Source organism: Rhinoderma darwinii, chromosome 10 (assembly GCF_050947455.1).
Source record: "Rhinoderma darwinii isolate aRhiDar2 chromosome 10, aRhiDar2.hap1, whole genome shotgun sequence".
Lineage (NCBI taxonomy): Eukaryota > Metazoa > Chordata > Amphibia > Anura > Rhinodermatidae > Rhinoderma > Rhinoderma darwinii.
In genome coordinates, this window is record NC_134696.1 from 66739070 (window position 1) to 66754390 (window position 15321).

Consider the following 15321-nt stretch of genomic DNA (forward strand, 5'->3'; position numbering starts at 1 on the left):
TGACTGGATTCGCGTTCGGCTGTTTCTATCAGTCCTTTAGACATTGAATGGAGCAGAGGTTCAAGCAGTAGAGCTCCCAGAAAGCAGACAATTATCATCTCTCCTGCGAATAGGTAATAATTGTCGTTCCTGGGAATACCCCTTTAACGTAAAGAGCTGACATGTATTAGTAAATATGTTATAGTCACCATGAAATAACAGTGCTGATTCACCTTTTATTTAAGAACTCTGCATTGTGTCGTTCCTCTGTTATTCCTCCTCAAAATGTATGCAGAAAAAAAAAGCATCAAACAATGCTTGCAATTCAAAATCTGCCTCAAAATTCATGTAGTTAGTACAGGGGCGGATCAAGGACTAAAATCTATCGGGGAGGGTGCAATGAGCAAATTTCACTTTATTTGGTAACGCCACTGGCCACTCCCTTAAATATGTAAACCACACCATCAAGACAAGGAGAAAAACAAAAGTGGAACATAGAAACAACTAATCCCACTTTGAAGGACAAGCATCTCTTTCAGAGTTAGGGACAACATTACGCAACCGCTATACACGCACCAATATATCCAATAATATCGCCATGCCATGACCATATTGTGGTCAGATACCAGTTCTACACTGGAGATCTACAGAGTATTGTCACACTGCAAACCATACAAGAGAATACAACACTGATCAGACGCAGATACAGGCAAAATATATAACAATTAAAGAGAACCAGTCACCTCTCCTGTTATGTCTGTTTTATTAAATACTTGTATTCCCCATAAAATAACAATTCTGGAGCACCTTTATTTAAAACTGCATTTTTCTGTTCCTCTGTTATTCCTCTAGGAAATATATGAATAAATTGACCACTGGGTGTTGCCATTCCCCTTGTGATAGGACTGTGCCCCTTCCCACTGAGTATGTTTAAACATCGCTGAGAGTATCACACTGTGTAGGGACACATCCTATTAACAAGGGGAATGGTAACAACCTGTTGTCAATAGGTCTGGGCTACCCGGAGACTTTATGAAGCTCTACTGATTGATTTTAACTATCAAGTGACAGCTGCAGTCCACAAGATGGCCTGCAACTTAATGTATTGCATAGTACTGCAGCTGTAGCTTCTTAGTTAAAATTAATTGGTTGCATTACTAAAAGTCTTCATGTAGGCCAGGTCTTATTCATACATTTTCAGGAGGAATAACAGAGGAATGCCAAAACACAAAGTTCTAAGGAAAGATGCTCCACAATTGTTATCTCATGGGAAATGCAAGAATTTCCTATAACAGACATGTCAGGAGAGGTGACATGTCCTCTATAAATCCAGTGACTCACAGGTAAATCTTCTGTGATGGGAGTCATTCTCTTTTCATTTCTTCTCCATCCGGCCAAGACTGTCATGGCAACTTCTCCTGACCACTGCAGAGTTTCCTTCCGAGATATCTGTAGTGTACTGGAGTTACACTAGTTAGGCCCTGTTTACATAACATTTGCCTTCAGATTGGTCTTTCCGTTCATCTGTTCCATCAGAGAAACAAATGAACAGAAAGACAAACGGAAAGTAGTGTTTCTGTTTGTAATACCATTGATTTCAATGGTATTTGTTTTCTTTCAGTTGGTTTCAGTTTCCGCCCGTTCCGCTAGGTTTCCGTTTTATTGACGGAAAAAATAGTGTAGTGTACTGCACTATTGTTTCCATCTATAAATCAACGAATAGTATAGTGAATTAAGTATTTATTGCTGGAAAATCACTGGATTCAGCCGTGTGATGCAGTGGGGAAGAAGATTTTAGCAGGAACTAACGGAAGAGAACCCTGGGTGTAGCCATCTTGATTGAGAGAGGAGAGCAACAACGCTGCAGCCGCAGCTGCCGCTGCTCCCTGGATGTACTCCACAAATACTCTCAGCTATTAAAAGTGAGCACTGCAGCAGAATACAGACATTTTCAGCCCATTGGGATAAAATGTACACCATCGGTGAGTCTGTAGACTGTTGAATTACAAGACCCGCCCCACTCTGAAGTCCCAGGTGCCAACTTGGGATGCGCTGAGAGACAATCTGCACGGAGCCCGGCTGCTAACGTAACTTTTGAACATTAGCTCTGCAACTAAAGACTGCAATAGCCATGTCGGATTGCAGTAACACAGAGCAGCCGCAGTCGGTCCCCATAACAGTCGCACCAAGTGCCGCTGCCGCAGCAACAACATTTATGATGCCTTTATCAATGCCTTACTATCTGGGAGGAGCTTGGCTCCCCCATTACAATGTAGTACATTACAAGAAGCCCACACATTGAGATACTTTAAGGAAAAGATGTTGGCTATGTTCTGCCTGTATCCTGTATCCACAAAGCAGAAGGTGGAGATCATTATTGGTCAACTAGAGGGTGTTGCACTCAGTGAGGTAAAATAATTGCCTGCGGAGCAGATCCTGGATAGACTGCGTACCACCTTTGAGACCAGAACTGTATCAGAGCTAAAAATATGCTTCCTTGGCAAAAGACAACGGCCTGATGGGACCCTCAGAGACTTTGCTTTGCTTACAGGAGGCCCTGAGGGCCGTAAATTCAAGTGGACTCACATGAAGTAGAGGGAGCTGACAAGACCCTGTGAGAGCAATTTATTGACGGAGTTGCTACAGAGACCCTGAGAAGCTAATTGAAGTTGCAGTCTGCAGAACATCCTACAGGTACATCCCTAGTCACAGAATAAGTTGTCACAGCCAAGAGCTTGTCACTGCAGGGGATATTACAAGAACCGTGGAAGATTGCGCACAGACCAGCTTGATGACCACGGAAGACCAATCTGCAGATATTAAGACAAACGTGGACATGTTGAACAACAGTGCTGGAAGTTAAAAGGGCATCCCCAAAGCAGAAGACTGTCCCTCCGCTCTTAGAACAATTGGTCCAGAGGATCCAAAGTGGTTGCCCAGGTATGTCGAGCCCTGTCCAGAAGTCACCATCCACATTAATGGGGCTCCCCTTACTGCACTACTGGACACTGGTTCACAAGTTACCACCATCCAGAAAGCCACCGTTGAGAAAATACTGGGACGGCAACTTATTGATACAGCCTCCAGAAACCTGGCTAGACATTTTGGCTAGCAATGGCCAACCAGTGTCCCAACAAGGTTACTGGGAACCTACCATCCAAGTGGGAGAATCCAAACTATCAAGACAAGGTGTGATTGTGAATAAAGTTCATGATGAAAACATCCCCCCTGTAGAGCTAGGGATGAATATCTTGAGTAATTGTAATGGGGAGATGCTGGAAGCACTGCACAGATTATTGCCAACAGCTTCACACAGTGCTCAGAAGGTGATCCAACAGACTATTTGTGTGCTGTGTGCGCAACACGGATTCACTAACACCAGAGGAAAAATATGCCGTGCTCGCATCAGAGATGCTCAACAAGTGATCTTGCAACCCGGTACCGAAACTCTGCTGTGGTACCGGGCTTGCCCAAGTATCCAAGGCCAAGGCCAGGGTTATCAGGCCCTGGTGGAACTTATCCTGCTGGAAGTGCATCCCGTTGTGATGGCTGCAAGAAGCATAGTGACTGTCTCCCAAGGAAAGGTGACTATCTGTCTTCTGAATCTGAGTGACTTCAAAGAAGAATTAAAGAAGTACTATCCAGTAGCTCAACTGTCTCAGGTAATCTTACAAGACATTTTGGACACTCCAAAAGTCACTGCTCAGGAGTCCACTGAACAACAAAACATTCAAGGAGTAACTACAGTTATGCGTTGATGGGACGAAATTCATATTGGTGATTTGACCACACCTGCTGCCCAGATTGCTGAAGTCCTTGCTGTTGCCCCAGAACATCATCATGCTTTCAGTAATTACTCCTTGCATTTTGGGAAAGCCTGCAACATTGAGCATACCATTCCAACTGGCTCTCGCCCCCCTATCAAGGAGAGATACTTGCCTATACCACCAGCCATGTATCAGCCTGTTAAAAAAATGATACAGGAGATGAAAGATGCCCAAGTTATCTGGAAAGTCATAGCCCATGGGCTGCACCTCTGGTCCTAGTCAAGAAAAAGGGCGGCAACATCAGATTTTGTGTGGATTATAGGAAAATCAACAATATTACCCACAAAGATGCCTACCCTCTGCCACGCATTGAGGAGTACTTAACATCGTTGGGATCAGCATCGTATTTCTCCACCCTTGATTTGACAAGTGGGTACTGGCAGGTACTGATGGCTGAGGAAGACCGGGAAAAGACAGCATTTACCACTCCTATGGGCCTATTTGAATTTAACTGTGTGCCCTTTGGACTATGCAATGTCCCTGGAACCTTCCAGAGGTTAATGGATTGCTGTCTGGGCCACAGGAATTTTTAGACTGTCCTGCTGTACTTGGATGACATCATCATATATTTCAAGTCATATGAAGACCACCTACAAAATCTGGCTGAGGTCTTCCAGGTCCTAATCAAGCATGGACTCAAGGTCAAGCCTTCAAAGTGCCATCAGCTCAAACCCCAAGTCAACTACTTGGGGAACGTAGTTAGATCTGAATTTGTGATGCCAGACCCAGAGAAGATTTCTGTGATTGAGAACTGGCCTACCTTTATTATAGTGAAAGACATGAGCAGCTTGCTGGTATTCGCCGGATATTATAGGTATATATTATCCAAAAGAATAGATGAAGCGGAAAATCCCTATTGATTGGACCAACGAATACGAGCTAGCCTTCCAACAGCTGAAAAAGAAGCTGAATGCACCACTCATCTTAAGCTACCCTGATTATAGTCAACCCTTCCGTCTCCACATGGTTGCAAGTAAGAAGGGTCTAGGAGCCATCTTCTCACAGATTTAAGAGGGGAAGGAACAAGTGATAGTCTTCGCCAGCAGAGTCCTCAAAGGAGCAGAGAGAAACGACCAGAACTCCTTCTGAAGTTTCTTGTCTTATTCTGGGCTGTCACAGAAAAATTCAAGGACTATCTTGCAGCTGTGTAAGTCGAAGCTTACACCGACAATAATCCCCTGGCGCATTTGAACACTGCTCGTCTCGAAGCCTTAGAGCGGAGATGGGCCTCCCGTTTAGCCAACTACAACTTTGCTGGCCCTGAGCTGATACGGTTGTGGAAACATCTATTCATGTAAAAAATGTTGATGTTGCGTAACACCCTGGATCTCATCACAGGAGGCCGGCTGCACCAAATCGTGATTCCCCAACGAGATGCCAGAGTAGTCCTCGAGGCCTATCATGACAAGTCAGGTCACTTCGGTGTGCAGAAGACCAAGGCCACTATCAGGAGGCGCTTCTACTGGATCGGCATGTGAGGAGACATCGAGAGATGCTGTAGAGAGTGCCCTGCCTGTTCCCTGGGAAGAGGAGAAAAGTCTGACCAGAAGACTCCGCTACATCCTATGGTGAGTCACAGATGGCTATCGACTACCTCAAGTTGGAGCCCTGCAGATCTGGCTAAACATACAGTATGACTATGATTGACCACTATACCAAATTAGTAGTCGCTGTGCCTGTTAAAGACGTAACTACAAAAACAACAGTGGCTGCATTCTGGAAGAGTTTCCTGTTGCCATATGGATGTCCAGAGAGGTTCTGCTTTTGAGTCCCAAGTTTTCCATGAACTGAGTGCATTGTACAATTGCCAGAAACTCTGAACATCTGCCTACCATCCACAGTGTAATGGCTTGCGTGAGAAAATTAACCGGACCATCATCCACTTGCTGAAGACTATTCCAATGCACAAGAGAGCTGATTGGCCAACCCTGCTGCCTAAGTTTATCTACCAGTACAATAAACACATACATTTCTCTAGTGGCTACACTCCCTATTATCTCATTTTCGGGGATCAGGGCAAACTACCTGCCGACTTGGCCATAGATGTGTCTGTACCAGATGACGTCAATCCTCTACCTAAAGCTAATTGAGTGAGTGGCCGCCATAGAAGCCTGGCTAAAGCCAATGATATCCTAGAAGCCTGCAAGAAGCAAACAGATGGATTATGACGATAATGTGAGGGCTGAGCCTTTTCAAGTAGGAGATAGAGTATTGCTTAAGAACAACTATCGCACCACTAAGCTCGACACAAAGTGGGAGAAAGAGCCCTACACTATTCAGGTCATTCCATACCATAACCAAATCTGCTACAACCATAACTGTGACGTTGTTGGAAATTGACTGCCTTCAGTAAAGGTAAAAGTGAGTTTACCAAGTAGCATCCCTGTCTCCTGCCTTATTGCACCCCAACATACACCAGGCTGGGAGACAAATATCCAAGGGTGTGCCCTGGGGGACTACTACTACCACCTCCATCCTATTGTGCACCCCCTCTTCATTGTGCCAGCCCTGGGAGTGAGAGTTGATTGGTGAGATGACCTTAGCCACTGTGAACACTGTGTTTTACTACTATTTCCCATCCTCTCTACGCTCCCCTCTGGGCTGCTGCACATCTTTGGTTCCTCGCTTCTGCAGGCATCTCCGGCCTCTGTAGCATCACAAATAAAATCAGACACCAGACCAGACCCCCAATAGCAGAGGGAAAAAAAATATTCGGACCTCAGAACAGATGCCTCCTTATGCTCCTCGCTTTTTGGGCCTCTTCTGCACCTTTTCTTCTCCTCTTTTGCCGCCCTCCGCACACTACATACTGGTGCTGGACTTAATATACCGTGGGACCGCGTTCTAGTGTTCATGAGGATCTCATTGGTGGAGCCCCCAGGGATCAAACATTTGTCACCTATCCTGTGTATAGGTGATAAATGTCCATTGTGGGACAACCCCTTTAAAGCGCACCTCCAATTTCAGTGAAAAACTATTATAGTGCAGGAGTGTTCACTATAATAATTTTTCTAAGTAGCTTGTATTACTAATTTGGCTTCTAGAAGCAGCACGGTCTGTGTAAATTCCATGATGCCGGCTGCTCATAACGCTGCAGTTAGAGAAAGAGCATCCTACTCGTCTCCATGGCTCCCATATCCAGAATGACCATTAGTGCTATAGGATTCTATAGCACTGGCGACCTTTCTAGATATTGGCGTCATGGAGATGAGCAGGACAACTGTTTCCTACTGTAGAGTTATGAGCAACTGGCAGCTAGGAACTGGCGTAGAAAAAGGCCAAAAGACGCAATTTGCACCGCAAGTTGCAACTTTTGGGCCGTTTTGCAAATGTTCTACACCAGAAAACTGGCATAGAAAGGTTGATAAATGACCCCATTTGTTGCATGTTGCTATGGGGGATGGTAGGCCAGTACACAACTGCATAGTATGATGCTTACCTGTTCCTGCTCCCTAAGGAAAGGCCTTGTTGCTGGTTCTGGCTGCCTGTGGGCTGCTCCACTTCTCCTTCTCCATTCTCTTCTTCCTCCCATCGCGCCGAACAGGCAACACCCCTTTTTTGCCCACAGGCCCCATCCCTTTTCGAACAGGCCCATTGCTCAACTTATAGTACACAATACTAGTGTGGCAGGTGGCAGAAGAGGAGTAGAGGCCCGGGGGAGCAAGGAGCGGTGAGTTAATGCAGCCGTGCTTATCGCTCCCTAAAACCCAATGTGGGTTTGTTAATAGTATGCAAGCTTGGAGACACATAGGTTCTCCAGTAGCTGCATACACAAAACAGTACAATATTTTAAATCAATTTGAAATTGACTATTTGTAAATTTGATTATTTTTTGTTTTACATGCATTGAAGCACAAAATAAACAAAAACAGGTTGCAAAGATGGACATCTTTGGATGCTATCTCTTACTTATGGGGATAGTGAGGGTTCCAAGCGGTTGCATTTCCCATTGAAATTAATTAAGAGGTTGCACTCTTCATTGAGCCGAATAGGAATTATGGAAGTCTAGCAATGCTTGCTCGGCTCTTTCCGTAACTTTTATAGACTGCAATGGAGAGAGCCGTGCTTGAACATGCTTTAGAGGTGGACAAGCCATAAATGTCTAAGATGGGAAAACCCATTTAATCTTTTGTAAACAATAAATTTTTCAGGTACTTCCCAAGATGCCTTGCTATCAAGTGACTTAGAAGCATGTGAGGAGTCTATGGCACTTCTTGATGAAGTCATTATGTACACATTCCAACAGTGCGTTTATTACTTAACCAAGGTAAGAAAACAGGATTAGGAGTAAAAAGGGGTTTGGTGTAAATAAGGGTTAAGCTCTAAGGTTGTTGTAAATCAAAAGTTAAAAAAGGATTCAATAGTCATACGTATATTCTGATGCATTTCCATTAAACAATTTTCTTACAATCGGGCTTACAATCAAATACAGGATCTCTATCTCCAGGTTTATGTCTGGATATCCTAAGATGGTGTGTTTTTCAGAATCACAAAACTATTATAATGGCTGTCAGTGGTAGACAGATCTAAATGTTTGATCTGTCTGAAGAATAAAAAGCAAAGTAACTATTACTTAGCCTCAAAGAATAATTCATGAAACTGATACCAACTGTATATTATTATTCAAACACATTTTCAGGATATGTTTTTTTGTTTACATTTTTTTTTAATAAACTGTCTTAAAAGAGCAAAAGCTTAGTGTAAGCATAGCCTTATATATATATATATATATATATATATATATATACACTTCCGTTCAAAAGTTTAGGGTCACTTAGAAATGTCCTTATTTTTGCAAGAAAAGCACAGTTTTTTTTCAATGAAGATAACATTAAATTAATCAGAAATACACTCTATACATTGTTAATGTAGTAAATGACTATTCTAGCTGCAAACGTCTGGTTTTTAATGCAATATCTACATAGGTGTATAGAGGCCCATTTCCAGCAACCATCACTCCAGTGTTCTAATGGTACATTGTGTTTGCTCACTGTGTTAGAAGGCTAATGGATGATTAGAAAACACTTGAAAACCCTTGTGCAAATAAATATATATAATTTTGACAATGTGATTTTCTTTTTTTTTTTTATATATAATCTATCTCTCACTGGTAAAATTAACCTAGCCTAAAAATTCTAGACTGTTCATGACTTTGACAGTGGGCAAACTTACAAAATCAGCAAGGGATCAAATACTTATTTCCTTCACTGTATATATACAACAACCCAAAAGACAGCATGACTGGTAAAGGCAGATAATAAAAGCTATGTACAAACTATGGTACAGATTATACAATGATAGCAGCAGTTACAGATAGGATAAGATCACTGTTTATTTTAAGCTGGGTGGCAACAAAGCTATGTACGTAGCTCCAGAACCTCCACCGCACAGAGAAACTCTGCTTCTGAAAATCTGCTTCTCAACATATGAAATTGTGCAATGTTATGTTTAAAAAATCCTTAACACCTTTTAAATTTGAATTTTTAATATCAACTATACACATTAAAATAATGGGAAGATGCCATGAATTGACATGTTTGACTTTTCTCAGAAATTTCTCCCCAAAACTGACAGTGACTAAGTTATCTGCATTCACAACAGAAACTGATGATCGTAAGATCTCGCTCATGGATTTGTCCTATCACCATTGACAGAATGGGTAGACTATCTTACAGTATGTTCATAAAATCTACAGCCAATAATAGCCTGCTTTCCTGGGGTAGCCGTTACCCAGGTCCCCTCAAACATGGGGAAAGTTCCTTCTCGTTCGGAGAAACTGCTCCTCCCTATCCAAATTTAATTCAAAGATGGATGATCTGGAGAACAGGTTTTTGAGACGGGGGAAATATACTTAGTGGTGCACGTGACCATGCAATGGCTTCAAATAGAATAGACTTACTGGTCCCACGTCCACGTGATAGAGATGATGGTATCCTTCGAATGATAGGTACTTTTGACTGTGAATCTAAACGTGTAATGGATGTGTTATAATCTTATTGGGGAATATTGAGATTGGACCCAGACATGAATGAAGTGGTGACATCGAGGTCAACTGTGACATATCGTAGAGGCCATAATTTAAGGGACCGCCTTGTCAAGAGCCACGTGGCTGCTCATAGTAGTACCACTATGTGGCTAGGTTGTACCAACATGAATGGCAACTATCGTTGCGGTTCGTGGACGATATATCTGCACAAGTAAATCTGCACAGGTAAAACCTTTAAGAGTGTCACCACGGGAAAGGAATATACAAATTAGGGTAGTGTATTTGTTCACTTGCCCCTGTCCCCTTAACTATGTGGGCAAGACTATTCACCAATTTATGCGATGGGTTCTTGACCACATAGGGAACATCATAAGGGAGGAAGATCATCCCTTAGCTAGACGCGTTTGGCAATGTCATGGAGGAGATCCGAGTTGCCTTCAATTTCAAGGCACAGAAAAGATGCGCCCATCAGGTGGCAATTTGGACAATTACCTATTCCGTAAAGAAGCCAAATGGACATTTAGGCTTAAATGTATTAAACCGTTGGGACTTAATGACTCCATTTCGTATGCTCCCTTTATTGTGTAGGGAGGTAACCCTTCTACACTTTCTGTACTTTGTCCTATTGTTCTCCTTTTGCTCCCCCACTCCCCCCGGTTTTGTACTGGGAGAGTGTGGGTTGAGATCCTTGCGTCTTTGGTGTAGGGCCAGATATTGAGAAATGAGCGATCACTTTTTGTACCAATAACATATATGACAGAATGGAGAACTGTATATATGGGTCTGCTGTAAGTGCCACCATAACTGATGTCAACAATCGGAGGTGACATTTTCTGAGGTCATCATGGGTAGATTTGGTCCGAGGTGTGATATGATAGAGGAAAGATATTATACCCTGCATTTAATTCCACCTCAGATCACCTACTTGAATGGTTATCTGCTGTGTGCCTGATATAGCCTGTATCATTGTTTCGATGTTCCGGCTTAATGTGTTGTGCAGGGCAGCGTCTTAGTCTTCGCATTCATTAGGGGAATTGTTTTAAAAACCCAAAATATTATTAAGAAAACAAAGTATATTTAAAGATATATTATTAAATCATTGTATACACTCACATGTTTGTCTGGCCTATCAGAGACCCGATGACGTGGGTATTGGTGGTATGCGGGAGGGTGTGGCTTAGTCTTTAAATAGCTGGCGTTCTGGCCGCAAGTGCGCGGCTTAACCCCTTAATGACCGGGCCTGAAAAGACCTTAATGAACAGCTAAATTTTTCTGTTTTTGCCTCTCTGCCTTTCAGCAGCCATAACTTTTTTTAATTTTTCCATTGATGTGGCTGTATGAGGCCTTGTTTTATGTGAGAGACATTTTTTTTAGTCTGTGACTATAGGAAAAAGAGATTCTCAGCATTGTTTTTCTTGTTTATTTTATTATCCCGTTCACGTTTCACGCTAAATAACCTGTTAAATTAATTCTTCAGGTTATTACAGTCGTGTAGATACCTAATATGTATAGGTTTTTTGTTTTTATGTAATGTTGGGGCAATAAAATATATTTAATGCAAAATAATGCCTTTTTTTGGGACTTTTATTACTTATTTATTTTTTTGTTACTTTTTTTTTTTTAATCCCATTAAGGGATAACGTTATTTAAAACTTTATTTTTTACTTATAATGTATTAGCAGACTCCTGTATGCTAATACATTACACTGTATCACTTTGACACAAGCTGCTGTTAGGGCAGCACATAGTGTGCCCGAACAGCAGGCAAAGGGAACAGACAGCCCTGGGGTCCTTTGTAGGTCCCCAGTGCTGACTGCAGAGGGATTCCCCGGTGTTTAATCGCATCACCGGAATCCCGGTGATGCGATGAAAGAGGGGAATTCCCTTTGATCATGCCGCGGTCACGGACCACAGCAATCAGAGGATTAAACAGCTGGGGTTGGAACATTTTCCGACCCCAGCTGTATTCAGGAGGCTACTGTGAGATCAGGAGCTGTTAGTTACAGCTCCTGCTTAGAGGATGAGCTCATACGAGCGCTCATCAGCCTCATCTACAGCGACGCCAAAAGACTTGGGCGTTCGGGAAGGAGTTAACATCAAGAAGCTGGAGTCCGCTATCAGGCATCTAGCTCAGCAGTTTTAACTGCTTTTCCATCCAGCAGTCAAACAGCAATTTTAACTGCTCTAAGGCCCCATGTACCCGATAGTTCCCGTAATCACGGTCCAGCTGACCGCGGACAGTCACCTGCATTTGCGGGCCCTGCGCCCATTATACAGTATGGGAGCACGGTCCATAAAATAAAAAAATAGGACATGTCCTATTTTTTACGGAAGCTTTCTACGCCCGTGAAAACTACGGTCGTGTGCACGGAACCTAATGTTCTATCTGTGCGTCAAAATCTCCTGATGATCCCTCTCAAAAAAAAAAAAAAGCAAAGGGGAAATGCGTAGAGAATGAATGCTTTATCAATTGCAATATTGTGTATACAATCGAGACAAGCTGATACTAGGGAAACCGTGTATTGTTCTAGGGCATTAGCCAATTCAGTGGAAGGGCTTCAGTAACCCCCCAGGGTAGATTGGCACGAGACTGTACCCCATTTATTGATCCTCCCACCACATACCCACTGGGTTGGGATTTAGTTAAGGTTAGGACACTGAAGCTGTCGCTGATTGAATATCAGTCACAATTTTAAAACTATATACCCATTAATTTACTATATACCCATTAAAAGTTAATTTTTATTTATAATCCACAATACATTCTGTGATAAGTGTATTATGTAAGTGGATATAACCAACCAATTTTCAGTGATAGACATGGGGGTATCAAAGATGATAACATTCATGTATGGTAAACTTTCCCTCCTTAAAGGGGTTGTTCATTTTGTACAAACCCTTTTCATTAGAAGAGCCTATGAAAATCGGCTGATCCCAGGGTATCCTGTTGAGACCTCCAGCAATCAGCTTTAATCTAAAAGGAAGCCTGGCAGAAAATGTTCAATTCCCCTAAATCACCACCACAGAGAAAATGAAGCATTTCAAATAAATGGGCTGTCTGTGTAATGCCTCAATGTGCGGAGTGCTTCAAAGAGAGAGGCTTTCTTTGTGACTACTCTCTGATCCGGTTAATTGATGGCAGTGACTCCCCTCTGTTAACTCAGAATGCTCTAGCAGGGTATTTAAAAATGAGTTTTCTAAACCAGGTAAGCCCTCTAAATAAAAACCTTCACCTGAACCATCTAAAGTCCCTTTTAAACTGGCCAATGACCAGGCAAACAAGCGTTAATATGAACGCTCATTCCTGATCATTGCACTGTGTAAACAGGACAATAATTAGCCGATGAATGAACAAACACTCGTTCATCAGGTAATTGGCTAGTTTATGCGGCCAATAAAATAATTGCTACTCAGCAGCACATCTTCCTGTGTGAACAGGGAGATGTACTGTCAACATAATGGAAATGTATGGGGACAAACGATCATAGTAACAATCAGCAAAAGGACCTTAGTCTACTGTAAATACTTAATACTGTAGATCTGTTTAGCCCCTGATGCAATCAATGACTTTGGAATTGTATACTAAATGACTTTAACAAAGCCAGAAACTTGATCATGGTGTGCAGTTCCCCTATAAACTTACACCCCCTACACCCTGCTCTTCTGAGTTGTAAATCCAGTATTATCTGAATAAAACATATTGGTTGTGCTGGAGTTTTAAAAATATATATATATTTTCTGCTTACAGACATTATATGCAGCTTTGCCATCCCTACTAGAGAGCAATCCCTTCACTGATCCAAGCAGTCTGTCAGATGTTGGCGAGTTAAGCAGCATGCCAGAAGGCACCCGTGGCACCCTTACTATTTATCAGGCTACATTGGACTTAACCCGGGAGTGTGAACTACATCCAGATCTTGTGTCTCAGACATTTGGCTATCTATTTTTTTTCTCCAATGCTTCACTTTTTAATACTCTTATGGAAAAAGGTAAAGTCATGCAAGTGATATAATTTACATTTACTTGGTATGAATAAAGCTCTTTCACGCTATGATTTTGGCCTACATTAGTTTGGCAGGTTTGGGTCTGGTTAGCTTTTTTTTTCAGGGTTCGGAAAAAGCTAAATAGACTATGCTGTTTAGCACCCTGAAAAAAAAAGTATCCAGAACCACAAAAAAAAAAAAAAAAGTAAGTATACCGTATATATATATATCTTATAATCAAGTCAGGACTGAAAAGGTAAGTGTATATGTTTCACACAATATACAGTACATTTAAAATCAAGTAAATACAAACGCTATAATTTTTTTGACTGATATGTTTGAAAAAAGTGTTATAGGATTATTTTTCATAAAATAAAACATGTCACATCAGACAGAAACACGACGTGAACAGAAAACACATGATGGCCTGAATGCACTGCATTATTGTAAGAAACTATTTTTTCCATTAAAATGATGGTCACCACAACGGAAACCCAAAGGAACCCATTTTAAGTCAATGGAATTTGTTCAGCGCTGGTGGTATTTGTCATATGGATCCGCCAGTGCACTCTGGTTTCTGTTCAATCGGAAACCAGGATGCAGATGTAAACAGAGCCAAATAGATTGTTTTACTTGCTTTCAAAATATTTAGCACAAATTGCTGTTTGAACACGGAATTTAGGTTCCATCATTCTGCTGTAAAGCAACTCTGACTAATTCCTTCACTCATCTTGCCTGATGAAGGAGGGATTGGTCCTATGACTGCATCCGTGAGTTAGCAGTTCCTCTAATTGTCCTGGCAGATTATCTGCAGGAAGTGGTGTGCTTCCTCCTTGCATTGCTCTCAGCACTTCTGGGAGCATTTTTTCCTTCACAGCAGGAAGCAGAAGGTTGCCTGGCCTGAAAAAAGAGAATGACGTGCTTTTATTTTTCCATAACAGCATCTGAACTTAACCCTTTGTTTATTTCAGATTGATTGTAACTGCTTTGGATATATTGAGTTTACATTTTTCTGGGCCACCATTCGATTAATCTGTTTGCATGTATTTATGGCAATGCGAATAGTTTACTGAAAAAGGCTTGTGCCAGACAAGTAATATTCAAGGACAGTTCAATTGAAGTTTCACAAAAAAGAAAAAGTTTAACTTTCAGTCTAATTGTATTAACAATGTAGCATTTTTTGCAGGCAATGGTGATCCATTTTACCAATGGTCAAAAGCTGTTCAGATCCGTACAAACCTTGACCTTGTACTTGATTGGCTTCAAGGTACAGGTCTTGGTGATATAGCTGCCGAATTCTTCAGAAAGTTGTCTACAACTGTGAACTTGCTTTGCATTCCTAAAACCAGTCTTTTAAAGGTAGGACGCGCATATATATATGCACGATTGTTCATCTTTACGGATGAATGCATCTAATTTATTGCTATGGCAATGTATGTTGTGTTGTCCATACAGTTAGTATAATATCCAGCCCTGTTTGTTTACTCTCCCTTAGTTATTGGGTATTACAAAACTGTGAATGACCCTGTTCTACAGAGGAACTAGA

At 41.8% G+C, this 15321-nt stretch overlaps 1 protein-coding gene across 3 annotated transcripts in view; it reads left to right on the forward strand.

Annotated features, from left to right (window-relative positions):
- The window catches only part of RASIP1 (Ras interacting protein 1), a 133331-nt gene that overhangs the window by 93047 nt on the left and 24963 nt on the right, over nucleotides 1-15321 (forward strand). For all 3 annotated transcript variants that reach the window (XM_075840019.1, XM_075840020.1, XM_075840022.1), the window contains exons 8-10: nucleotides 7958-8073; nucleotides 13541-13781; nucleotides 14962-15134. In XM_075840019.1, coding sequence (XP_075696134.1) covers nucleotides 7958-8073; nucleotides 13541-13781; nucleotides 14962-15134 — 530 coding nt within the window. The remainder of the gene's footprint in view (nucleotides 1-7957; nucleotides 8074-13540; nucleotides 13782-14961; nucleotides 15135-15321) is intronic.